This window comes from Patagioenas fasciata, chromosome 3 (genome assembly GCF_037038585.1).
Source record: "Patagioenas fasciata isolate bPatFas1 chromosome 3, bPatFas1.hap1, whole genome shotgun sequence".
In the NCBI taxonomy this organism is placed as follows: domain Eukaryota; kingdom Metazoa; phylum Chordata; class Aves; order Columbiformes; family Columbidae; genus Patagioenas; species Patagioenas fasciata.
The window spans coordinates 100,651,616-100,678,470 of NC_092522.1; the positions used below are offsets into that span (position 1 = coordinate 100,651,616).

The 26,855-nt window shown below is 44.0% G+C and overlaps 1 protein-coding gene across 3 annotated transcripts in view; it reads right to left on the reverse strand.

The window, feature by feature from the left end:
- LRRC1 (leucine rich repeat containing 1) overlaps positions 1–15,210 on the reverse strand; it is a 101,816-nt gene extending 86,606 nt beyond the window's left edge. For 2 of the 3 annotated variants that reach the window (XM_071806985.1, XM_071806984.1), the window contains exon 1: positions 14,687–15,210. In XM_071806985.1, coding sequence (XP_071663086.1) covers positions 14,687–14,845 — 159 coding nt within the window. In that variant the 5' untranslated portion in view covers positions 14,846–15,210. The remainder of the gene's footprint in view (positions 1–14,686) is intronic. The other variant, XM_065835806.2, reaches the window with a different exon arrangement.
- Between the last annotated feature and the right edge of the window lie 11,645 nt (positions 15,211–26,855).

The following is a 26,855-nucleotide window of genomic DNA, read 5'->3' on the forward strand; positions in this document are numbered from 1 at the left end:
ATCCATAAAAGCCACAGAGAAGAGCTGCCAAGGTCTTCTACACTAGCAACCAACTAGGTTACCGAGCCAGCCTCCCTCGGGAAGACTTTCGAGCTTCACACATCCCCTGCTCCATCACCCAATTTCAGAAGGACTAACGAAAGTTGAGTGGGATACACATCATTCCAGGTCTCTGCAGCTTGCACAGGAACCCAGCCCAGCCATGTCCCTACGGCGAGGACACGGACATGCAACACAGACAGGCTGCTAACTGTCCCTGTCCTCAGCTATGGGCTCAGAGGGTCTGGCATCCCCCCAAAACAAAACCATCAAAGGACATGGGCCCAACTGCAAGCCAGGTCAATGCCAGGCACTGGGAGCAGCCCGTGACTGGAAGATGAAATGGTCATTTAAAAACCTCTTAAGATGCAAGCATCCCTAGGAAAACTGCAGAGCCCTTAGCTCATCAGAGCTTTCCTCTCTTCCAGGCAGGCCTTTGAATGAGAGTGACTGCAAGTAGTGAGGGTTTGTGCAGAATGAAATGACTTAATGCACAAGTCATCTTGACCATAACTGAGCAAACTCCTCAAGTTTTGGGCCCCAGAACTGCTCAGGCATTTTTGCCCAGCAGTCACAACCTCTGCATCTCTCCCATGTGCGGCATGTGTGTGTGCCTGCAGCCTCACGGGTTCTGCCCCTCAGGGAAATAGGAAGGTGCTAGCAAGTTTTGGATATCTACTTATGTTGAATCACTTGCAATCCTTTCTTGGAAATTAGCATATTTTATTATTATTTTTACTTTTACTTTTTTTTTTTTTTTTTTTTTTTTTTTTTTTTAGGTGCTGGAGTGTGTGCTCTGAATGTCACTCGTTTCTACCTTGGATTGACACAAGAACCGGCAGCAAGACACACATGGTACTAGGAGACAAGGTAAAAACATGGTCTTGTGAATCTGCATTGTGATACAGGTTTTCAATCTTAGCTTGAGCATCTTATACCCAAGATCATAGATCAGGTTTTAAGTGCAAGGTTTTCCAACCTCAGCACCAGTCTTTCAACAGACATCATTGTTTCTTGATGCAGAAGAATGGAACATAACTGAAATTAATGTGCTTTCCCTCAAAAACATGGGTTCCTTTTAGGGAATAAAAATGACAGATCTTTAATAAGTTTATAAACACTTGGCAGTCAAAAGATGCACCAGATCTGAATGCAAAAATTCAGAGTAATTTTTTAGTTAGAATGGCACTTCTTCCCTCTGCCCCCAAGTATTAAAGGCCTTTGGTAACAGAGTTGAAATCATAACTATTTCACATTTGTAGCTCCCTAAAAACACACATTACAATTAAAATAGCCACAAATGTTTTTTTTAATCCTTCTTTGACCTCACAAGATCCATAACTGCATTTTCATTCATTAACTTTTTTTTTATCTTTTAAAACAAATGCATCCCTTTTGCCAAATATTTATTAATATGACTAAACCAAGAATCCATCACAAACTTAGAAAAGCACTTAAGGATACTTTTGTGAAAACACAGCAGGAGTACACTCCAAAGAAGAGATCTCAATTTCTCCTAATACTGCCCAAAGTAAATACTTGCCAAAAAGTGTTCATCAGCCAGTGTGTAGCTGCTAGACCATATGACAGTTATAAATACTGATGTTCCACTACAAATCTTCTCATAAGCAACAGCTGTCCTTGCTAGAGATGCTTTACAGCGGCAAATGAGAAAAGACAGTGTCCTGGTTTTGTTAAAAAACAAGTTTCTCTTTTAGTGAATTTTGCCTGTCAGCTAAAGCCTTCATATTAGCTGCATTTTCCTGGAGAACCAGACACGTTTTGGTAAACCTAGCAATGGAATGCAAACTTATTGATAAATACGGATGGGCATCTCGCGAGAGGGGCAACGAGAAACCGGTGACCAACTGTGTATAACATTCCATTCACGTGAATACTTCATATAAAAGTGGGAGATCACGAGGATCTCGTCCCTTTTCCTTCCCTTTTTTCCTCATGGCTGACATTAGGAGAGGACCTTGCTGGTTGTCCCTGTGAACTGAGGCCTAGTGACAGACTGAATCCAGCTCCAGTTGGCTACAGAGTCTAATCCAGGACTTTGGGTGCTGGCTCTGCAGTTGCTGAGACTTTCAAGATCGGTTTTGTATATTTTGTATTATTTTCTCTATTCTTATTAGTAGCATTAGTAAAACATCTTTAATTTTTCCAACTCTCTTCTCTCTGTCCTTCTTTCCCTCCCGATCGCCTGCCCTGAGGCGGGGGGGGGGGGGGGGGGTGAGGAGGGGGAAGGGGGGGAGAGGAGGTTAACAATACATCTGCCAGGGTTTGATTGTCACCCCGCAATCTTAACCCTCGACAGGCAGGAAGACCATAGTTAAAAGATAAGAGTAGCATGGTTAAAAGCCAAAATGGTCATCAAAAAGCTACCAGGAGCTGGGCATCCCTAGGAAGGTTTGAAGGCCCTCAGGTCCTCGCTGCACCACGTCAGTGTTGTACAGATTTATTAAACGTGCAGAGTATGTGTGCAACAGACAAAATTACACAACAGTTACAGACAGTCCTGTTTCTTTGACTGACTGCTTAAAAGAAAAATGAATTGTGAGCTTTATTTCTGCTTTGCATAACAATTTTTAATGAATGACACCATTTCCTTGGTAAAATCACAAAACGCTGTTATGTGAATGGCATTTCTTTGAACTTTATGTGGTTTTTTTTTCCTTTAAACTACAGAACTCAATCTCTCTTACATGTTTAGTACATGCTACTCCCCATTGCAGTAACTATTCTTCCTTTATCTGAGGCACATCATTAGTGCTCTAAAGCACTACTGGAGGGGCAAGCACATCCTTTGTGCCATATTTGTTTTACCCACCAAAAAGACAACAGGGAGGAAACCAAATTGTTTTACCCATCTAAAAGACCACAGGGAAGAAACAGAATTAAGAGCTTACTGAATAGAGTTCAACAAATGTAAAAGATATATATTTTTTTTCTAAATCTGTAATTTCTTAAATATATGCCAACCAGAAACATGTTCCTGATTCAATATATCAGACACAATTCAGCCTCTATTTGAAAATCTCCAACAGGAACCAAAGCGCGATGGGGTTGCTGGCCAGGGCAGCAAATCCACCCAGCATGCTGTCATAGTGGGTTTTGATTGCTGACCCGACATCTCTGCAAGGATCTTGGCAACACTTTTAATGCTGCTCAGTTTAGCCAGCCTAATTAATAGCGCTTCGATGAGGCAAATAATTCCACGAGCATCAGCACTAAAGAAGCCTACTACTTTCTATGTGGTGGCAATTCTGAACTTTGAATTGAAGCTTTTCCTGCTATCAAAAAATTTACAGAGGTTTCTCTTACATGGATTTTCTAAGAGCATACAACTTGAATGGAGCCCTTCTCTCACTGGAAAACTAACCAAGTCTCTCTCTTCCACCTAGCCACGTACTATATTTTTTTTAAAAGTTCATTCTGACAAAAATGGGTCGATGTCAGCTAGCGGAAGAAAAAAAAAAAGAGATTAGTGCGTGACTCACTGAAAAGTATAAACAGACTGTGTGATTCCACAGCCCTCATTTTTTATACTTTTTTTTTTTTTTAAAGAATATCACTACAACTGGCACTCTATTCTGGAAAGAAAAGCCAACAGAATTAAGTCAAACTAGTAGGATTGATAGAACTCAGTATTTTCTCTCATGAAAGTGGCCAAAACAACTTGTCACTGCCTTTCTTTCAATAGTCCACTCCTGCAACAAAAACAGAAATGCATGAGAATCTTTGCCTGAATGTTTCAGCACCTTTCCTGATGCTGGGGGAAGAAACAAACACAAAAATCCCACACCAACCTGGAAATAGATTAAAACAATAGGCAATTGAAATAAGAAACACAGGAGGGCACAAAGACCTACGTGCAGTTAATGTTCAAGGGGAGGAGCAACACCCCCTGCTAGAGCCTTTCCAGTGCTAGAGACATATCAAACTCTAAACTCACTTGGCATAAGTAGAGTAACTAACTGATTACTGTGTTAAGCAAAATATTTCCATAAAAAGGCCACTACAAGCAGAAAAGAAAATGAAAATTAGAGACTTTAATGAAATCCACTGTCTAAGCGTCAAGGTTGGCCAGACATGAGAAGCAGAAATAAGAACACGAGGGAGAGAAGGAAGAAAGCTGCAAATTAACTCTAGTTTCTGGATTGTATTTGCACAGGACAGATAGATAGATATATTTGGGTTGTGCAGGCACTTCAGTTGTTGCTGACAAGCTTAAAAATTGGTGAGTACTTGCTCTTATGTCAAGTTTCCCTTAGACACCAAAATGGATTTTCAACATACGCATGCTGCCTCAGCTGCTAAGCCTTCTTTAGGAAATTACAGCATGATATTCAAACAGGAATTCAGTAAACTACCAAGACACAGTACATTACTATGTCCTGTTTCTTAAACACCATCTCTTAATATATTTATTTCACCCATTTTGCAAATCTATAAGTGATATCTGTGCTTTAGAATTAAAAAGTGACACATGGTAAACATAACTCCTAATGGCATTCCTGCCTCAAATCTTACTTCAGGCTTCATTTTCTTCTCCTATGTTGTAAACAAAAAACAACATGGAAAGCGTTCACGTTATTTGTTCATTTCCATTCATCAGCTATGTGTCCTCCTTCAGTCCACAGATAAGGGAAACGGCAATCAGTCCTTCCCCACCCTTTTTATACTGCCTCAAAGACCTCAGAAAGAAAAAGGTCTTTCTTCAGGCAAACACAAGCAGAAGCTGCAATTCATTCTTAGTAAGCAAAGCAGTGAAAGAGATAAGGCACCAAATCCGTGAAATAACCCCACAGCACGGCTGACACAACACTCTCCAGCTCCCCAGCTAGGTTCCCAATCACTAGATGATAGAATCACCTGCTTCTGGCCCCTAGAAGTTGGGGGGTTTTGTCTGCACTGTTGCATGGCTTCAACAAGAGAGCAGGGGAAGCCCAACCTTTTTTTCAGGTGAACACGCTGCTTGGTGGTCAGGACGCTACAAGGAGAATAAGGATTAAATAACGTAAGGCAGAAGCAGCACTGAATTCAAACATTCTGCTTCCTGTGATGTGTTTGATAACTGGGCTCTCCTACAGGTGTACATACAAACACATTCTGCCCATTTGTCAGAAGGGCAAAGGTGAAGAGGGAAGTGTGAGATTTTCCTTGTTCCCTCCCCACCTCCTCTTGTAGAAGTCATTAATGCTCAACTCTCTGAAAGACCATGCATAGAGTATACTCAGTGTTAAGGATTTCATGAGGAGAGGGCACTTGCACACCCTCCACTAACCAGTGGGATTTCAGACATCGGTTACAGTCCATGTTCAACCATGCCAGCCTGGGGCTGATGAGAACCATGGCCACACTGACACCCCCAGTGAGCTGCAACGCACCCTGCCCTGCAGCCAAGTCGCAAGGCACTCCCAGCCAAAAGCCACAGCTAACTTGTAAACAATAAACTCTTTCTAGGATGCAACCCTATACATCACGGTCTTAAAATCCACTCCAGAGACACCCACCAGTAGCAGGAGCACTGAGGAAAAACAGAAAGAGCACTCAAAGGGGACACCTTCCCCTAGAAGCACATCCTAACTAGTTGCACAACCAAATGCTGATGAAGCTGGATCCTATTCGGGATTCATGAAGTGCGTAATGAGCTCCCAGCCCACTCCCATGAAGCCTAGTATGGAGCTATCAGCTTGGCATCTCCCACAAAGCCTGCTATCAACACCAAGATGCCTCAAGTCACAGCACCTGCTTTCACCTGTGAGCAGGGACAGCTGGTGAGGGCAACAGGGTTTCACAGAGGGCCAATCAGGCAGAAAGGGGAAAGGGTCTACAGGAGCCAGAACAAAAATGATAGTAGAGGCAACAAAGGTTAAAGAGCACTTGATTCCATAGTCCTTAGAGTACAGTGGTGGGAGGGAATATCTCTGCCTTTAAGACTGGCCAAAAACCACGTTCTACAATGAAACATAGATTCATTGCAGTTAAATGCATTTGCCATTTGGAGAAAAAAAAAAAAGAAAGAAAGAAACACACATGCCACACATTTTCGAATCTCACTAATGAATTTGTAGCATGCATTTTTCCAGTATACAAGGTTGTTGGAAAGAGGTGATATCTTTTTTTAGACCAATTGATATAATCATAAAAATTATTTTAGAACTACAGATGTATAATCTCTGCCTACAAACCCTGTCTTATCTGTGCATATCATGTGGAGAAGGGGATGCTATCAATTTACTACAACAACACACCTCTCACAGAAAGAAAAAAAAATAGTTAAAAGTAATTACTTTCTCCCAACTCAAGCCAAAAATCAGCAGAACTCAGCTGTTACTAGGTGGGATGTTGGGACTACAAAAAACCTAGCACTAGAATATATTTCAAACCATATGGACTTCAAAATCTTCTGAACAATCTCACGGACATTAACATGAAAGTCAGACTTCATATAGGACACCAGACTAAGTTCTCCCTCTGCTCCCAGATGGTGGTCTTTCAAATGTGATGTCAAAAGGTATAGTATTTTCTTTAAGTCTCAAGCAATACAACAGAATCTGAAAGCTAGCAGAAAAATTAAAGATATTTATCTGGTAATAAACCTATGTGGAGCCTTCAACACAGTGTTCTATGTTTAGAGGAATGTTAATACAAGGACCCAATGTGGCTTCTCCACAAACCATTACTTATTTTAATAATTCAAGCATCTGTTGCACACTAGCATTAATTAACTATGCTCACAAAAGGTAAGTATTCTCAATGCAGTTGTAAAGTTGCAGGTCTTCTTAGAAAGTATTTTAGATAGCATTTTTCATACTTAAAAAAAAAAACAACTCTTAAGCTTTCAGTAAAACTACCTTTACTGTGTATTTATATATAGTCTACTTCAATTCCACACAGTGGCATAGTTCTCTCTCTGATATTAACTGGTGGTACATGCTGTTCAAATCATCTAGTGCATATTCTTCAAGGATTTACAGCAAGGTGCATAAAAACACCGTGACACTATCAATGTTAAAAGTAGAACACAATTCAATATTTGAGGGTAAATGAAGAGCGAAGAACATGACAACTCTAGTCACATAATTAAAAACAAAGCTAAAGCAGGCAAAATCCTTGATATGCTCTCTACAGAATAACAGTATAGTTGAGGTTGGAAGGAAACAATGGAGATGATCTAATCTAAACCCCCTGTTCAAAACACAGGTCACCTTGGACCATGTCTAGTTAGGTTTTGAACACCTCCAAAGACTGGAGACTCCACAAACTGAGAAACCTGTGCCAGTGTCTGATCAAAAATGTTTTCTTATTTCAGGTGAAATTTCCTGTGTTTCAGTCTGTGCCCATTGCCTTTTATAATGTCATGGGGCACCACTGAGTAGAGTCTTGCTCTGTCTTCTTTACAGCCTCTCATCATGTATTTATACCCATAAGCCCCCTGCACCTTTTTTTTCTTCAGGCTAAACTATCCCAACTCTTTCAGCCTCTTCTTATATGACAGGTGCTCCAAGCACTTAATCATCTTTCATGGCCTTTTGCAGAACTCTATCCACTATGTCCAGGACCCTCTTCTGGGAAGCCCAGCACTGGACACATTATCCAGGTGTGTTTCCCCCAGTGCTGGCCAGAGGAGAAGGATCATCTGCTGTCAATGCTCTTCCTAATGCAGCCTAGGATACCATTGCCCTTCTTGGACATGAGGCTTATGGTCACCTTGTCCATCAGATCACCCAGGACCTTTTTCTGAAGAGTTGCCTTCCAGGTGGTTTACCCCCAGCCTCCCCAATTGTATGCAGAGCTTTGTATTTTTCTTTTATCAAGCTTCATAGTATGCCTCTGTGCTCATTTCTCCAGCCTGTCAATGTCCCTCTGAATGGCAGCATAAACATCCTTCTTACCAGCCACCTCCAAGCAGATGCCTCAACATGCCAAAATCTGTTTCCTGAAGACCAGGGTTGTAATGGTGCTTTTTGCCCTGTTCCCTCCTCTCAGGATCCTGAACTCCACCATCTCACAGTCACTACAGCCACTGCAACCCTGACCTTCACATCTCACCCTGTCCTTTCTTGTTTATGAGGTCCAACAGAGGACTTCTGTCCACTGACTCCTTGATTATCTATATTAGGAAATCATCAATACACTCCAGAAGACTCCTGGATTGCTTACGTCCCACTGCACTGACCTTCCAGCAGATGTCATGGTAGTTCAAGACCTACATCAGGACCTGGGCCTGTGAACATAAGGCTTCTTCCAGTTATCTGAAGAAGGCATCACCTACTACTTCTTCCCAATCAGACAGTCTACAGCAGACACCCAAAAGAATGCTACCCACTAATCCCAATGTGGTCTCAGCTGGCCCATCATGCATCCCAAAGCAAAGCTTCACATATCCCTGCACATCCACATGATGGGCAACTCCTCCTGGTCTGCCATTCTTAGAGAGCCTGTATTCATCTGCCATAGCACTTCAGTCATGTCACATATCTCACCACATCTCTGATGCCAATGAGATCCACACATTTGAAAAAAAGGAAATAAAAACTCTAGATGTTTACATCTTTAGAAGGGATGGTTACAACCCATAAGGAGAAATGCATGATATCATCTCTTTCCACAGCAGACTACTGGCCATAGACCAAGGAAGCATCTTCCAGGTTTATGGTTTCATAATGGGAGAAACTATAGTAGAATAGTGAGATTCGGTCACACTTCTGTTTTTTGTGTGTGAGAAAGAGGTGTGGTATGGGAAGAACATAGAGACTTTTTCTTAAGGAGCTTTCACAAGATTTTGGTATGATAACAGCACCCTGGATTTCACCACCACACGCAATAAAGAGATCCAGGCACTGCCCAAGACAAATGCCAAGCAGCCGCACACCATCAGCTTCTCCAAACCAAAAACTGGGACACAGGAGGAGGCCAGGGTTTAACCAGGTCTCTCAAGGAAGGGGTCTCACATCAATCAAATAACTCTACAGAGAAGCATTAACATATAACACAAAGAAGAAAAATTACAAATGACAGATACAATCTGTAAGTTCAAACAGAGAAGCAAAATGCTTCAGAGTTGCATCAGATTAGGTTTAGGAACGCTACATAAAAATAATCCCCAAAAGAAGAAAGAGTTCAGCAGACTCTTAACTAAGTGCATACACAAAACTTGGAATTTTTTTTTTTTTTGCCATTTGAGTTTTCACATAAACAACATCTGCAAAAAGTCTCATGGGAAAGTGGTCTTTATCCTTTGAGAACAACTGAGCAGCCGCAAGACACAACAGCAGCAAAACAAGAGTTATAAGCTATTTCCACCACCCACCAATGCAAAGAATACTAGTGATTGAACGTAAAAGCCAAAATATAATACTGCATTCAAAGGTTCATAAAAAAAAAAATCTTTTTTTTTTTTTTTTACAAAATAGTGAAAAAATATGCAGAGATCTAGTTTTGTACTGCACAGAGCAATTAAGTTGACAGGATGCATTGGCCCTTAAATTCTAATGTATAGGAGTAGGAAACAACATTTAATCAACTACAGGCTGATCTATAGAATTGAAAGCATTTTATTTTTATCTGACAGTTTTCATTAGAGAACCTATTGAAATGTATCATGCAGAATGTGTTATTTTCTTCTATCAAAGCAATTTGCCAGAAAGCCTGCTCTTTGGTGAAGTATAGTTTTTGACATGTAGCAAATTATATATTACACATTACAGCTTGAGTTGAAAAAGCCTTCAAGTTTCCACTTCTAAGGAAGATAAAAATGGTCCAGGTTTAGATTAAAACCCACGTAAGCTACATTTTTTAAGTCATTCTATGCACACTGGTGACCACACACTGTTTTTTTCCAATCAAATCAGGTACACCAAATATTCAAGGGAAGACACTTGGGATCCAGTACAGGAGAAGGAATTATTTAAGCAAGTTAAGAGCCACACTCTACCACTGGCCGTATACAAAGTCCTTCCTCTTGAGACCAAAGGGTGCAGCTCCTTAATATGTCTTGTAAAGCAGAAGTGGTGAGAAGCATGCTGTTTGCTAGAAATTGCTGTTCTGTGGGAAAACAGCCACATCTGCCAAGACAGGCTTGAGACACCTCAATACTGTAGAAAACCACCAGCAGCTGAAGAGTTCACAGCCTGCTCCTCCAGCACATCCCACCATGCTGGCTCATCCTGCAGGAAGGGCAAGGGCAGAAGAGAGAACCTGGGAGTCAGCAGAAAGGAAAGGGAAAGAGCAGAGTGGGAAAAACAGAGAAAAAAAAAAAAGTTTGCAAGGGTAGTCAAGAATCCAGCACAGAAGGGACAGGAGAGGAAGCAGAGAGTCAGAAACACACGGCAGACAGAGCTGTTTGGGTGGGAAGAAGTAAGCAAGATCCTGGGACATCAAGGATGGGGGAGGATGGGAAAGTATGAACAGGCAGGGGAAAGAGTCTGAGACACCAGCTGTAACAGCAAAGAAAGGTCCCTGTCAACACAAGCACAAGTTCTCCATCATGCAGCTGAGGAAGGGATCCAGGGACCCATCAAAGCAGTTAAGGAGAACTGGGGAAAGAATTTATGTCCTGAAATAGGAAACCAAAACCACCTAAAAAAAATTTGTATGTACCTGTACAAATACAAATTATTAACTTGCAATCCTGAGAGGCTTACAGGTATAGTTTAGGAAAAAAAAATATATATTTATATTTGTAGGAAAAAGGGGGTCAGAGAAACCGAGTTAGCGCATTCTTTTCCTGGTCCACGTATCCATTAACGCACAAGGGAGTAAACAAGGGGAGAAGTGGAAACAATGGGGGCCAAAGCATCTCCTCCTGCTTCTTGGACATTTCAGAAGTTTTCCAGATGAACCCTTCTCGCCTTAGAAAGAGGTGAAGAATTCTACCACACATGTTGGTCAGCTAACACAACAAAAATAAAACCAACAAAGAAATTATTTCGAAGTAATTCAAGTGTATTCAGGATATTTCAGATTACTCCCATAATGCACAACAGAGCAATATTGCTGGGTCTTCCCAATAGTCCTTTCCCATCAAGATGCTATAACAATTCTTTAAGTTGTCTTCCATCTTTTGAGGAGACTTCTGTGTGTGTCTGGCTTTGTGGCAGTACCCTAACATACGCCATGCTTTACTCTCCTCTAGAATAAATAGAGGTTTTAAGTATTCTAGCAAAGACTGCAGATTATAAAAAGCCTAAGACTACTTCTGTAGCTCAAAACAGAGGTTTTAAGGTGTACCAGAGTGTATTATTTTACTGGCATAAGGAGCATGCTAACCAAAGAACACCTTTCATTGCTATTTAATAGAAATGAGGGGAGGGAGAAACAGGAAAGAAGGGGAAAAGCATGTGCATCCAACACAAATTGCCCCATTAACTTCAGAAAAGTGCAAGTCCATGTATTTCAACATGCCACTTGCTGATATTTATCTGCCTCGGAAAGCTTCACATTTGAAGGGATGAAAAAAATTGCGCAAGTGGAAGGAAAGCAGCTGTCTGGAGATAAAACCATCATGTGTGTCTCAGACCTGCCACATGGCAAAGCTGGGGAAAGAACTTGCCAATATCTGCTTGGTTTCAGAAGTGTTACAAGACCTCCTGCCTGCTGAAACAGCCATTTCAGGCCACACTTGCCCACGATGGGAAGATGAAGTCTGAACTACCAGTGCTTAGAATGAAGATCAGGGCAGCAGAGTTGGGGTCTTCCTCCTCCATCCAACTACCGCAAGTTCTGCTGGCAAGTCACAGAATCCACAAGGTGATTCCTCTTCACTATTTCAAGGTGAGCCTTTACAGCAGCAGTTTCCTAAGGAGGATTACAACCATCTCAGTGACACAAACACCTTATCGGTGTTACGGGATATATTATGGCATCAGCGCAGCCCACAGATGATTCACCAGGAACCAGCACAGATCACTGTGAACTTCAGGACTTCATCAAGTACAGGAAAACATCGAACTAACCAGCCACTGAGAGTTACACACATCTGACTTGCTTAGGCCTGAACTGCGCCCAAAACCAGTTTGATCTAGTGTTACCGTCTTTATGCACATAGAGAATAAACTTAATGGAGGTAAGACTAATAAAATGAATTACACTAGACTAAACAACCGCTAAGATCTATGCTGACCTAACAGATTGTTAATTATATGCCCTAATGATTTCCCTCATGTTTTCTCCACAAGAGGTACGGTGTACCCCAGCTTTTTGTACTTATTTCCAATTCTGTATCCATATTTTGCATTGACACTACCCTTTTAATGAGAATGAGCAGTGTACCCTGTATCTACCCTCCACAGCAAGAACTTCCACTATTCTCCTGAACCAGATTCCTACAGTAGAACTTTTAAGCCCATTTGCTGGTAGAAATGTTAAACACGGCTCTTCCCCTCTGTTTCCAGCTCCAACAGATCAGTTTTACATCCAGGATTGCAGCTATATTTTTGTACCCAAAACTCCTACAGAGTCAACACTTATCTGAGATGATGGCACTATCTTCCATTTATCAGAAAACATTAATAAGGAACTGACAAGGAAAGTTCATAGGTCTGTGCAGGAAGCCCTCATAAAAATGCCTTCCTGCATTGCTGACAAGGCAGAAAGTACTCAGGACAGATACTATGTTTCTGTGGTTGTATTTCATCAGATTCCTTCAAGTCCAGCTAAACACCCACAAACGTATTCCTACAGTATATTTAGGTACTCCTGTAATCTGATCCATGCACATACAAAAATCTTCTTTCTAACTTCAACTTTTGCTTGATTCCACTGCAATGCCAAGGAACCCAGGGTATTTTTGTTTGTTTTTTGTTGTTTGGGGTTTTTTTTACCCCCTCAGCTATTTTTTACATGTATAGGACTCCATATATACACAAATATAAGCAACGGGAAGAAGCAGTCTTTTTAGCTATCACAGGACAAAAAAAGGCTATTTCACATATAACAATTCAAGGAAAAAGAGAAAGAATGAATAAGTTGCAGTCTACTTGCAGAAATAAAGAGCGTATGTTAGGAAACTTCTTTAATATAGTACCATGAACAACAGACATTTACACTCATAGTTTACATCTGTACACAGAAACCTGTTTGAGGGGGATTTATTATTTTTTTTTTTTTAAACAGAGAGTCATAGGGATTTTGGTCACAAGCACATTTGATATCTCTGGAATAAGTGTACAAGCTTGAAAGTCAACACTAAGAAGAAAAGTCCAGTACAAAAAGAGACTCCCAAGTCTGGTCTGTGCACAAAGCCAGCAGAAACTGCTGGAAGTAAAAACAGCACCCACACAGAGGCTAAGTAAACCAGTTTTGCTCTACTTCAGAAGGATAAAGAGCTCAGTCACAACAAGATGCAAACCTGGATTTTCAAATGAAAAAGTCTAATTTAATCCATCAGTTCAACTGAACCTCTTTTGCTACTGTCTGCAGGAAAAATTCTCCACCATGATTACTCTTACTACCTAGAGTGAAAAAAACAGTTTATGCAAGAGAACAGAGTTTTAAAAAAAAAAGAAAAGTAAGACTGTTTAAGTTTGGGTATGAACAGACCAACTTTGATTCGGATGGAAACAAAGGTGCTTTTGAAAATTTCTCTGGCTAGTAAGTTCAGTTTCTTGGATTCCAAGAACTAGTATTAGTTCACACACTTTTAAGGTGCAACTTCCAGATAACACCTCCTTTCCAGCATCGAACTCTACCAATCACAACTCAAAAAGTTTTCTGAGGTGTCCAAAGTTTAAAGAGGAAACACTGAAAAATGCCCTTGGTTCATCAAGCCAAAAGCTGATCGCACCTCCCACTCGCTGTGTATATGTGGAGCGTAGAACAGTGCCTCGCTGGAACTGTTCTGATGTAGTTTCTCTAGCAAAATCAGCAAGTGCCGGCCAGCAAGTCATGTTGGCAGGTACCACCCCGATGTCTCAAAACCATGTTGAACTGAAAGTGAATTCTCCTGTAACAACACTACCAAAAAGTATCATGTACAAAAATTAGGCTACGTGTTTCATGCAAGAAGGAAAACAAAACTATGTGAGACTTAACACGGAGGAAAACAAAGAGCTTATTCGCCTCTTGTGTTTGCATGATGAAGTTTCCAGGAGTGGAAAGCAGAAACGGGAACACTGTTATCTGCTACAGGGTTTTGTTTTTTCCCCACGTACAGAGCAGATAGTATCTATCGAAAGGGGGAAAAAAGGGAGGGTTTAATACCCTCCAAGGTCTCGTAATTCCAATGACGTGAATGTTAATCACAACATATTTTCACATCTTGTGACTCCAGCCCTAAACCCTCGGCCCTCCAAACAGCACTTTTTCTCCCAAAAGACGTGCAATGCCAGGTTTTGCTCGTGAAAGCTCATTTACCATCAAACTACCACGAAATGCTAAACCCTAACTCGAGACTAGGGCTCTTCCTGTAACTCCTGGGGTTACTACCCCAGGCTGACCGCCACGGCCGCCCCACACTGAGATGCCGCCGCAGTCGCTGGCCGTCTCGGAGCCCCTCACCGCAACCTCGGAGCGGGCGCGGCGGCGCCTCATCCCGCCGGGCCAGCTCACCTGCGGCCCCCGCCCCGGGCCGCGGCGGCGCTGGGACAGGACTGGCCCCGGTGCCGGGCGGCCGCCCCCGTTCCCGCTCCCCGCTCACCTTGGGCAGCTCGCGGAGCTGGTTGGCGTCCAGCAGGAGCTCCTCCAGGCTGCGGCTGTAGCGGTAGATCTCCTCGGGCACGGCGGCCAGCGAGCAGTGCCGCTTGTCGATGGACTCCACATGGCGGTTGCACCGCCACAGGGGGATGCAGTGGAACATCGCCCCGCCGCGGGGCGGGGGGGGCCGGGCCGCGGGGCGGGCGGTGCCGCCGCTCCCCGCCGCCCCCTCCTCCCCGCCGGCCGCAGGAGCCGCTGCTCCCTCCGCCGCCGCGCAACGCGGGTCCCGGCGAGCCGGCGGCGGCAACCCGCATCCAGCGCGCCGCCGCCGGCGGCGGGAAGCGGCCCCGGGCGAGCGCGGCGGCCCTGGGAGAACAATGGGCGGGAGCCGGAGCGGGGCGGGGGGCGTCCCCCTACTGCTCCTCGGCGGTCAGCTGCCCTTTCCGCAGGGGCATCGCGGGGCGCCGAGCGCAGCGCTGCTGCTGGCGGCCGCGCATTCCCGCTCCTGACCCGGAACACGGGCGGCCTCTCCCCCTCCCTCCCATTCCCTCCCCTCCTCCCCCGTCCCGGCTGACATCAGCGGGGCCGGGCCCTGCCGCCCCGCCCCGGGCCCGCCGGCCTGCCCGGGGAGGTGGCCAGCCACCCGCACCCCCCCGCGGCGCCGCCTCGCCCCGGGGCAGCCGGGGGCGGGCGTCCGCACAACTTTCTGCCAAGCACAAAGCCGCCCCGGCACGGAGTTCCCTCGGGTGGGAAGTGTGAAGCCCTGCCCGGGGGCAGGTGGGGGTACTGCGGCCGGGGATTCGGGGGTCCTGGACGCCGCACCCGCCGCCCGCAGCGCTGGGCTCCCCGCATCTGCCTCGGGTGGGTTTGCCAGCGCTGCGGGCGGTGGTGCGGGCACGCACGGGTCTGCTTGCGGTCAAACCGTGTCACACCGTTCGAAGTGATTTGGAATGCTGAGAACCGGTTTGGGCCACTCGTTTTACCAACTTTCAGGCATGTTCCCTACCTGAGCTGCTCGCAGACGTCACCGAGCGAGAATGCGCACAGACCACACTAACATTTTATTTCCAATTGCTGGAACACGACAATATCTGGAAAGTAAAGTAATAAAATGTATGGGATACTGTCTAGGTACCATGGCTGTGGATGATGTTTTTCCTCTCAAACTATGTTGCTGTGGCATAAAAATAAAATTAAAAAAAAAATCAATATACCAACCTCAAGGCTTTCTGACTTAAGGTTTTTAAAATCCACTTTCAAAAGAGCTGATTGTAAGGTCAGAAGGGTCAGCAAAGGTAAATACAGCGGTGGCCCTCTGCCTGTGTCTGCTGGCTCCAGCACCCCACTCCTCATGCCTTCGTGAGTGGGGCCATGTGCTGAGCTCCAGTGACAAAATAGTCTCAGAGGCTCTTGTCTCTCTCCTTGCATAATAGCAATTTTGTAATCTACACAGTGACATACAATACTTTTCAAAACAGGCACTTAACATCAGAGCTCCTCTTGAAATATTATTCATTTCTTGCATAACAGGGTGCAGATAGAGAAATAGGGGAGAGGGGTAAGTTTATTGTAGTCATCCCTCTTCTTCAATCCCTGCACAGTACTGACTTATAAAATTACGATGCATTTACTGTTGTTTTTTTCTTAAATCAGCTGATAAATCTTGCAAGTTACACTTGTTTAATTTCTGTGGGAATTGCAGTGATCTAACTGGTTTTTGTTTTATAAAGGACATTTTAGGACCTTGTGTACTGTCACTCTTTACTCACCTATAAAATGAGAAACTTTTAAAACTGTTCAAATGTTACATTTAAATGTTACATTTTCTTCGAGTACCTAAAAAAATCTATCAGAACCTACAATTCCTTTCTTCGATCAAAATATCCAGGAATTGAAAAAAAATACATTGTACCTCCCAATATGACTAAATAAGTATGTAAAGAAATCTGCTAGCCCACCGGGAAAGAACTGTAAATATTGCTGACCTGTAACAACCGTGGTTTTTTTAGAAAGTCATGGGAAACAATCTGACTTCCGACCATACCACGATTAAAAAATGTGTGTTGGAGACAAAGTGTCAGCATTTCTCCTCAGAGGACCATAATTGAATTTTGAACGTAACTGTCATCCACTGTAAGTGTACAAACCACTTATATCACACACAAAAAGAATGTAGCAATTGATCTTTTTCATCCCGCACTTCAGAGGAAGATCATTACCTAATGGTATTCTGAGCAGGGCTTGGAAGTTAGTGTTCTTGATATATCTACAGTATTTACAATATTTTGGGACAAAGACTTCCTCAGCTCCTGCAGGACCCATGGAGGAAGTATTCATAAACACATTTGGGTGCGCTTGGAAACAGGGTGGGCACCAGGACTCCCAGGCCTTCCCAGAGCCAGGGCAGGAGCTGAGTGACTACAAGATCGGAGAAAATCAAAAAACATGTTGCACATGGGCACAGAGCTTGGCAAAGGCAGGGACGCAGGGGGCTGGCCAGCAGATCTCAGCGCTGGAGATGAGAAGGACCATCACCATCGCACTGGGTGTGCCGCAGCTGGTGGCCGGCCGGGCACTGCCACCAGGCTTCTTCCAGCTGCTGGTGAGGCTGGTCCTCCCTGAGGGTGAGCAGAGAGGCCAGGTTCAGAAAATCAAGTTTCTCATGGCAGCTTCAACCCAAGCCCCATCACAGGAGGTCTCGTGCCAGACAGAGGCAAAGTGGTGCTCTTAGCAGAGGTCAACCAAGATCAGCTACCAAACTTGCCTTGCTTAAGTTCAGCAACCATTACAGCTCCTTGGTGCCTTTCTTCCTAGGGAAGCCTCTGGAGAAGCGGGACTGGAGGGGAGTTGTGCAGCAGAGCAGGTGGACCAGGGAGGGCTGCAGCTGATTGCACTCAGTATACATAGGATATGCAGTCCTATATGGGACTATGTAGGGGTGGGCTGGCATGAGTAACCACTGATTTTCAGTACTTAAAAGGATCCTAGAGGAGGATGAGGGTGGACCTTTTAGAAGGGTGTGTTATGGCAGGACAAGGGGCAATGGTTTTAAACTCGAAGAGGGGAGATTCAGGTTAGCCAGGAAGAATAGGTTTTTTACAGTGAGGGTGGTAAAACAGTAGAACAGGTTACCCAGAGAGGTGGTAAATGCTCCATCCCTGGCAACATTCAAAGCCAGGCTGGACCAGGCTCTGAGCAACTTGATCTGATTGAAGATGTCCCTGCTTATTGCAGGGGGTTGGACTAGATGACCTGTGAAGATCACTTCCAACCCAAGCTATTTGATGATTCTATGATGCTATTATAGCATTTGAAATTGAAGAACAATATGACTTGCTTAATTGCCAAACAGGAGGGTAGACAGGTTGACTTCCGAGCTCCAGCTCTTAAGAACAGGATTATGAGTGTCACTTCAGGACCTGAAGATGTCCTGTGCACCTTCCACTCATCTGGAAGCATCCACATTGTCCCACAGTTGAGGCTGACACCAGACAAGAGGTCCAGTGGCGGCCCCTGTGGGAGGGATTTGATGCCAGCTTGTGGTATGCCATCTGTCCTACCATCATCTGTGTCATTTGGGAGACAGAGGGGGCTTCAGATCCCAGCACGCTGCTCTGTGTTGGAGGCTGTAAACAGTTTGAGCATTTCTTGCATGACATGGACATGAAGTTGGGCATAAGGTGTCACTTCTGCAGATGCTGTCATGTCTCTCATGCCTAGGTCTCACTGTGACAAGTCCAGACAGTAACAGAAGGGTGACAGTGACTATCGGGTGAGTCTGTGTACTTTAATGAAGGATGAGGCAAACTATTTGACTGCTTCAGGGAGTCCAGGGGACAGAGTGATGGCAAGAGGGCTTAATACTTATTTATGAGAGCTGATTTCACCAGCTAACACTCAATATAAGGATAAGGAGCCTCTTCTTCCCCTTCTCTGAGGTGGACAGCTACTGTCACAGGGTCTTTGATAAAATCCTTGTGAGTTTAGGACATCAAATTAGTGCTAGTGGGCCTGATCCACTGCATACCTGAAGATATAGCCTGAGGCTATGGTATGGAAATGGGTATCAAGGAGGCCTGGAAGCAAAGCAGTGCCTCTGTTGAGGAAATAGTATTCTCACAGCTGAAAGCCTCATCCTTAGCAAATAAACCTGTTTAGCTCCAGTCAGTGTAAAGAGTTACTTGTCTCTTTTGTTCAACTGCACTAAGAAATAGCAGCAATAAAAGACCCTTCCCTAAACCAAGAAAAAACCAATTCTATACCCTGTGTAGCCAGAAGAGTGACCTCATGTTGGGTCAAGTTTTGGTGGGAGAGATCTTTGGAAAAGGGTGGGAAAAGAGAATTGTGGTACGATAGAGTAACTAGAAGTTATAACTAGGGACGCAGGAGAAGGTGCGAGCAATTAGAGATGGACAGCAAATTGCCAGGGTTCAAACTAACAAGTACCTGATTAACTTCTTACTTGGGGCATTTGTGTCCCCCAGGGGTAGGACAAGTGTTGCCCTCTCTGAGAGCAGTTCTGCTGCATTACACATTTCCATGGCAAGCCAAGGTGTGGCTTGTGTGTGGAAGGAAATAAGGTCTGTTGCTCTCCCAGTTCTGCAGGGGATTACCTGGCTCCAAACTGCTATTTGATAACCTTTTGGTCTGCTTTACCTGCCTTTTTTTTTTTTTGGGGGGGTGCTTTGTTATTTAAATCTTTCCATTTCTACTTTTTCTTCTCCGCCCTGGTTGGCCGAATTTTAGTCACTTGGGACACTTAGTTTGGTTTTTTAGACTCTCCAAACAATGCCAGGAGCCTTCAAGTTGTATGAAATCGGTAAGAGAGGTAATGCTATTACCTCTTTTGGTAGAACAATGAATGCAGATTGGAACCGGCTTCATGCTTCTTTCCTGGTAAGCTGCTTTCTTAGCCTTGGGTGGACAAGGTCAGACTTCTACCAACTCTGCGTTGGAGGGGAACAGATGAAACCTGCTCTCACCGGGCCACCACAGTTCACATTTCTCTCTGCAGTTCACACTGTGATGGGGCAGCCCACATCAAGCTTTGTGTCAGACACTGTTGCAGTGTTAAGGTACATATAAAGAAAGGAGAATTTGTTACCAAACACATTCCTTTTCTTAGGAGGATTTACTGTTGAGAGCCAGTTGCAACCCCAGTTACAGGCAGCACAGACACGGCAGGGTAAGAGCAGGCTCTCCTGTGCAGGATTGCTGGCGGGGATATGCTGTGTGCGAGGGATCACCCTGCCGAACGGGTCAGTGCTCCCAGGGCTCTCTGTTGGGAATGACAGCGGGGTACCGGTTACACACACACAGTCACATCAGAGTTGTAATTTGGGAGACAGGTCATGACCGAAAAATTCATGTCTGTGAGGATATTGAGCTGCCATCCTTCAGTCTCTGCCAGCTTGGTCTGGTACGCAGCCAAGAACTTCAGTGCTGAAAATCTCTGTTTCTCTTTCTGGATGCCACCATCCTGTGTGCTTCTGAACAAAAAATTAGTTTTACATGACTTTTAAGGATTTCTGATAATGCAATGTAAAACACAGGTAAGGCTGGGCTGATCTCAGGAGCACTCCTGGAAGTTATTGTGTGAAAGATGTGAGAGGAAGGTCACACTCAAGCACCTCGGCAGGGCTCAGGCAGAATTGCCTTCTGGCCTGTTCAAAGGCAATTCAAGGAAACACTACCAAATTTTGAGATTCTTATAAAAAACCCTGAAGCAAGGATATCTATTAGATTGGTTGAGTATAGAGGAGGTTAGTGCTGCTACAAAGATAGGAGTAATGTTCAGAATCAGATCTTGACAGTCATGTACATTGTGGGGCAGAGAGGAAAAGAAGAATGGATGGAAATAGTTTTTAGCATCAGCACTGTTTAGGTAGTTTATAAAGCTCATAGTTCAAAACCCACTTAAATTAACACTAGGAAAACACAATAAATAAAAATAAAGCAGGCCAAGTTCCTGTAGCCTTTTCTGCCTTTGGGACATTTTCCCTCCTCCAGCCAGATTTTCCAAGTCTCATTAGAGAGAAAGAGTTGCAATTACAGAGCACAGAGAAAGTGGGACGAAACAGGAAGAGTGTGAAGAAGGGAGAAACACCCAAGTACGACAGGCAATAGGGCCACTTTGGGGGATAATAATCTAACCAGCAGTCAGTTGCCACTGGCAGAGTAGTTACCTGCTCCATCCAAACGAATTAAATGGGAACACTAGTGAACCTGCAGCAACCGTACTGCAGCCTGCAGAGCTGTTGAGAGCCAGGCCTGGCAGGGGGCTGGAGTTAATTAGCACTGACATACTCCTCTTTTCTCAGTTTTTGCTGGCTGAGGACTCCAGTCACATTTACTCGACAGCTTTTATTTGAGTTGTTTAGAAGGGGGTTGTAAAAGCAGCAGGTAGGTGTGACAATAAAGTGTTCCCATACTGACTACAGAGTTACAAATTACGGTTACATCATCACAAGTGCCACATCCAGGAAGTTTTTGTACATCTGAATTAACTGACATGGAACAATGTTGATGTCCTACTAGTATAAAGATACATCGAAGAGTTGCAATTAATTATTACAGCCATAATACCAAGCTTAAGCGGCACGTGCTCATGGCTGTGCATTTAACGCATTCGCTGTGGTTTTACGGCGTTATAAATAGCAACCACTGTGCGCAAAAGCTGTAGCATCTCTTCTCCTCTCCACCCCCACCCTCAAACAAATTGCTCACAATAACGTCAGCTCTTATTTGAACACAATGAGCTGTAATCACATGAGGTATTACTCTGATTTAATCCTATTTGCTTCAGTTTGGTTTGCAAGGATTGGCCAGTAATATGAAGTTGCATCGTGTCCTCCGGTTTCTTATTTCACACCAACTTTCAAGGGCTGACACCCATCACCATCTTTGGCCAGAAGAACAAAGTGATGTGTTCTGGCAAGTAAGAAGAGAAATTTCAATGTCTGGAATGGGTTTTTCCCTTCTTCCTTTGCTTTTTCCCTCACAATTGCTGGACTTATTGTCACAGCTGATGGAGAAATTCTGAGCCCCAAACATTTTTTCAAGTTTTCACTATTTTCTGCTGGTTCAATACAACCACATACAACCACTCACAGCAAATTTTTCTTCTCCAACCACCATGGAGAGAACAAGTAGAGACATTAATTCAGGTCTCTGTTTGTTTTTTCAAATCAACATTATGATGCAGCTAAATAACACTTGACTGCATGTAGTTTGGTGCTCCGTTTCCCATGGCCAACAGAAACAACCACGCTGCTGGATGTGGCATGAAGAGAAAATGTAGACACCAGCAGGAGGCAGGTCACCTTGCCTATCAACCCAGCCTGGGGATCTTGGTAGGCATTAGGTCGCACCTTCATTTCATGTCATTTCATGATCTTTATCCTTGGAAGGATGAGAGACCCCCCAGCTTCCAGTGAACTCTGAACCAGGTTGCATTCAGCGTCATGAGGCTCAGGAGAAGACATCACCTTTGTTGGGGGAGCAAGGCTATTGCAGGGTTGTGCAAGGGTGGCAATGAAGAGCATCACTCTGTGTGTCAAGAACTATTAATATCAGGAGCATCCTTATGGCCCATCATTTCAGGTACTGATTGATGGACCTGGAGAATGTTTTACTGATGGGAAGCAGAAGTAAGTAGCTCAAGGCCTAACATAAATCTGACAACAATGAAAAATATTTTGACTGGCTCGTAATTTTTTCAAATTTTATTTTTGGCATGTGGTTCCTGATTTCCTTCTTCCTCTCATCTTAGCTGGAAGGGAAGTTTAATCAAATGGGGTCTTATCTACAATTACACACACATGCAATTCCACATTTGGTATTCATAAATGCAACTTTAATGTTGAGTCTACTTTTCACTAATTTCCTATAATACTTATTTAACTCCTATAATGAATGTTAATTAGACGGTTGTACTTCAATAACTCTTACTATAGAAGATTTTTTTCTTTAAATTATAAAATACCATGTTAGAAAAGTGTCTTTAGAAAAAAAAAAAAAAAAAGAAGAAATTTCTGATGTTTCTCCTTAGACCAAAAGGAACTGATTGGCTATGAAAGTTGCTCATTTAAGGAATCAGACTCAGGTTAAAGGAAATAAAACTGGAATTTATTTGGAAAGCTGAATGGAAAAATTGTAGTAAGCAGCTGCGCTAAAATATTTTTTCTGCCTTTAATTGTGTCACAGTAACAACTGGGGTTAAAAGCAGATATCTGAAGCCGGTGAGCTACCGGGTATGATGCAACTGTTCAGTGAGAAGCACACTTGTCTTCAGAATTAAATATCTTTCTGAAGAGACATTGTGTTGGGTACTGAAAAGTAAGTTAGCAATTTAGGGCATATATGCAGCAGCTCAATCTTCTAGTGGGAGAAAAATACAGTTTAAGAAAGCAGCTAACATTAAAAAATAAATAAAATATTAAAATAACTGCCTATACTGTTGATAACAAAATGGCAGAGCTTGTGGGTCCAGGTCACAGCATTTAATAACTAGGTACCCAGTTCTGTAAAGCCTGCACTACAGTTGTCATGGTTTTCAAAACAATTTAGGTCAAGTAAACACTTGGTAAACAGCCATACTGTGTTGAACTGAGGTGCTTCATGCAGGCACCTCAGAAGCTCTGCAAACCGACAGATGGAGTGCATGGAAAGCAAAATGGGCTGGAGCATGACCCAGGCATGCCTTTAAAGAACTCCCAACTGCAAGGAACTTCTACCAGCCCTTCTATTCTACCTTACCCCACACTGTCCTATCCTATCCTATCCTATCCTATCCTATCCTATCCTATCCTATCCTATCCTATCCTATCCTATCCTATCCTATCCTAATCATGTCTCATCCCATCTTTGGTCTTTTCACAAGTGAAGAGGTTTTGCCAGGTACCAATCAATGTGCTTAGTCAAGCCTCTTTTGTATTTGAATGAAGTATTGGAATTTGATTACGTGAACATCTGAGATGACTGCAAACACTTGAAAATGTGGGGACCAAAAAAGAATCAAGCGATCCTGTTGGACACAAACTTGAAAAATAGGCTTCTTCCAGCTGATACCAGTGATGCAATACACCCCTGGTTTTGGTGGGAGTCTGCGCATGGAAACACCATCACCCACCGTGGATAATGCTTAGCTTTCATTACGAAACGCCTGCTGTTTCTTCAGCCAGCATGAAAGCACAGATCTTGAGCCTGGGCATTTTATCCAAGTATTTCATTCCATATTTCTATTTCCAGTTTTTAGTGCTGCGCCATGACACCCTGCATAGGTGCAGGCTGATGAGGTTGGAGGCCAGAGGAGGGTGAAAGGTAAACCTGCTCTGCTTCAGCACACTCGTCACATGGATGGCAAGAAGCAGCTTGTATTTTTGCAGCCTACACGTCCATACGGCCCTGCTGTGCGCTGCGCCATGCTCTTCTAGCTCATGTCACAGGTTTGGCTCTGATCCACCTGAAATCCCTCTCCTTGTCTTGGGCTCGCTGGGTTTAGGCCATCCTGATACGTCAGTGCTTTCAGGTTTAGGAGCATACAGATGCGGTTGTCCATCGGTGGAAACGCTGCTGGGATGTGGGGCTCCCCCACAGAAACAGAGTCAACTCAGGGGCCAGTTTCCGATATATTGCTTTTCCCTCAACTTCCCCAACACGGCCACACTCATCCTGTAGAAAACAGTTTCTTCCCAGCAGGAAGGACAAGCTGCCCTGGAGAGAAATCTCAGCAGAAATCTGATCCTAGGATACAGATGTTGGGCCTAATGCAGATCTGGCTGGATGATGCAGTTTTTCCTCAATTGTTTTGTCTCTCTCTTCCTCCCTGTCCATCTCCTGCAGGACTCACATCACAGCATTTATTTTCTGGAAGGTGGGAAGCTCTACACTATAACCTGAATTAATCTCAGGGTGGCAAACTAAAAAGACAGAATGTTGAGAGGACACAACAGCTATAAATGAAGCCAAAAAATGAAAGTATCTTGGCCTTCCTAGCTCCTGGAGACACACTGTAAACACTGAAGTGGCAGCTTCTTGTCTCACAATACCCAGCTGCTGCAGGTTTCCTGTCTTTGCTTTCCTGCTTCCTCTGCCCAAATCCCCCCCAGCTGAAAATAAAGCCTCTTTCTTTATGTTTGGAAGCTTCCCTAGAAAGTAGAAGGGCACCTTTGCTCCTCTGTCATCAGGAGCAATGGGAAGAGCTAATAATCTCCATCCTTAGCTGGCCCAGTACTTTTGTAAGATCTAGTTTCTACTTGCTTACAACTTCCCCAGACTCCAAATGTCAGGATGTTTTCTACCTTGCAGTTCTGACTCAGATTGAGGTATTTTAAATAAGTTTTCAGCTAAAACGATTATCTGTTTCTGAGAAGACACCAGTAAACATATTATGCCATACCTTGAAAAGATGCACAGTAATTTTTTCTATCGAGATCATTTAGTCTGGAAAAAAAGGAAAAAAAAAGAGTCCCTTTAGCAGAAGACGTCACTTAACAGAGAGATCAGTCTCCTGTCACTGGTGTGCCTCTTGCTGCTGCGTCCATAAAACTTGTCTGAGATTCCTCTGAAAAAAGAAGAAAAATCAATTCACATAGGCTCAGCCAACATGTGCACCTAACAAGCCCAATATTTAGCAGCTAAAAATCCCCAAATCCTCTGTGGACTCAGTCAGGTCTGCGCCATGCTGCCTGGGCTGCCCACATACCCCCTAGAATGGTGGAAGGGCTGGGGGGCCAGGGGATCTGCCTGTCCACCTGGGAGAAGGTGGCTGCTGCCACTGAGGACAGGGCACAGTGTGGGGGGATACAAGGGACAAGGGCTGTGGGGGGCAGCAGCAGGGGAGGAAGAAAGGGATGGGGGCAAGAGAAGGGGGATGGCAGTCTCCAGAGGCACAGACCCCGAGGGGCCCTTAGGAGCTAGACCCCGAGGGGGTCACCAGCAATTCCTTCCGAGGGAAGGGGACAGACAGCCTTTAGCTGCCACCCCCCAGAACCGGGTTTCCAGCAGCAGGTGACATCCTGGGATGCACCCCAGAGCCCCTCTCCACAGCGAGGTCCCAGCAGGATCCGCAGCCGGGATGTTCTCCAGCTCTGGAAGCCCTCCACTGCAGAGACATCTCCCCAGCCCGGCACTGGAGCAGAGGAGACCTCGCAATGTGCCCCCTACATGAACCAGACAGAGCAAGACACCAGTGCATTAACCATCTGAAGCAAAAATGAAATTCCTTGCAGATTTGTTGTTAACATAGAGGGACTTTTTCTCTCTATATAGGGAAAAAAGGCACATGAGCCATAGCCTGGCGTGGCAGCATAGTCAGTAATCTGGGACACAGAGCAGTGAACTGTGGAGAGTCACAATATGTTTGCTTAGCGTTGTCCCATATTATAGCATCTCAGCCAAAAAAAAAAAAAAAAGAAAAAGAAAAAAAAAGACAACAACAACCAACAAAAAACAATAACAACAAAAAACTACAAACAAACAAACCCACAAAACAGGTTTATTTTGAATTCAGCCTGACAGGCTGAGGCTGCATCCACGCTGCTTATTTTGAGGTAGATTTGTTGCCTGTGCAAACTACTTACTTTGGGAACTGCTGTCATTTCTCAAGAGGTAAATCCTGCCTGCATCCTGAGCTTTAAAGTGCTCTGTGCTTCTCTAATGAGCTGTGTAACAGTTCAGCAGCTTCCATCTGTCTTGTCAGTCCTCCTCTTGGCATCCAGCAGAAAAAATATGGCCCCAGCTCATTCCTAGAAGGGACCGACCATTGTCCGCTTGGTGAGCAGATATATTTGCAGGCAGTCTGAGTACAAGCTGCTTAAAAGTAAAATGTGCACACAAGGATAAGGTTTCCCAGCCTACATAAATGTAGATGTATCTGTAAATGGATGTAGATCAATTATTGATTTTAATTTGAGCTGCATCTGGGTTTTTGTACTGAGAAAGAAAAATCCTCTGTGTTTGCTGTAAATCTAGGGTTTGCTGCTTGCAAAACCTTTAATCTCTTTTCAGCTTTCCAAAACAAATCTTCAGTTTTGAAATGATTAAAAGTGGCATCCCAAATTTTCCAAAGAAATCTTCAAAAGCCACAAGAAGAATTAGGAGGAAGATCCCCCCCACCCAAAGCACAGTGGGCTTCAGCTTTCCCAGGATGACTGAGAGTGCCAAATGGAAAA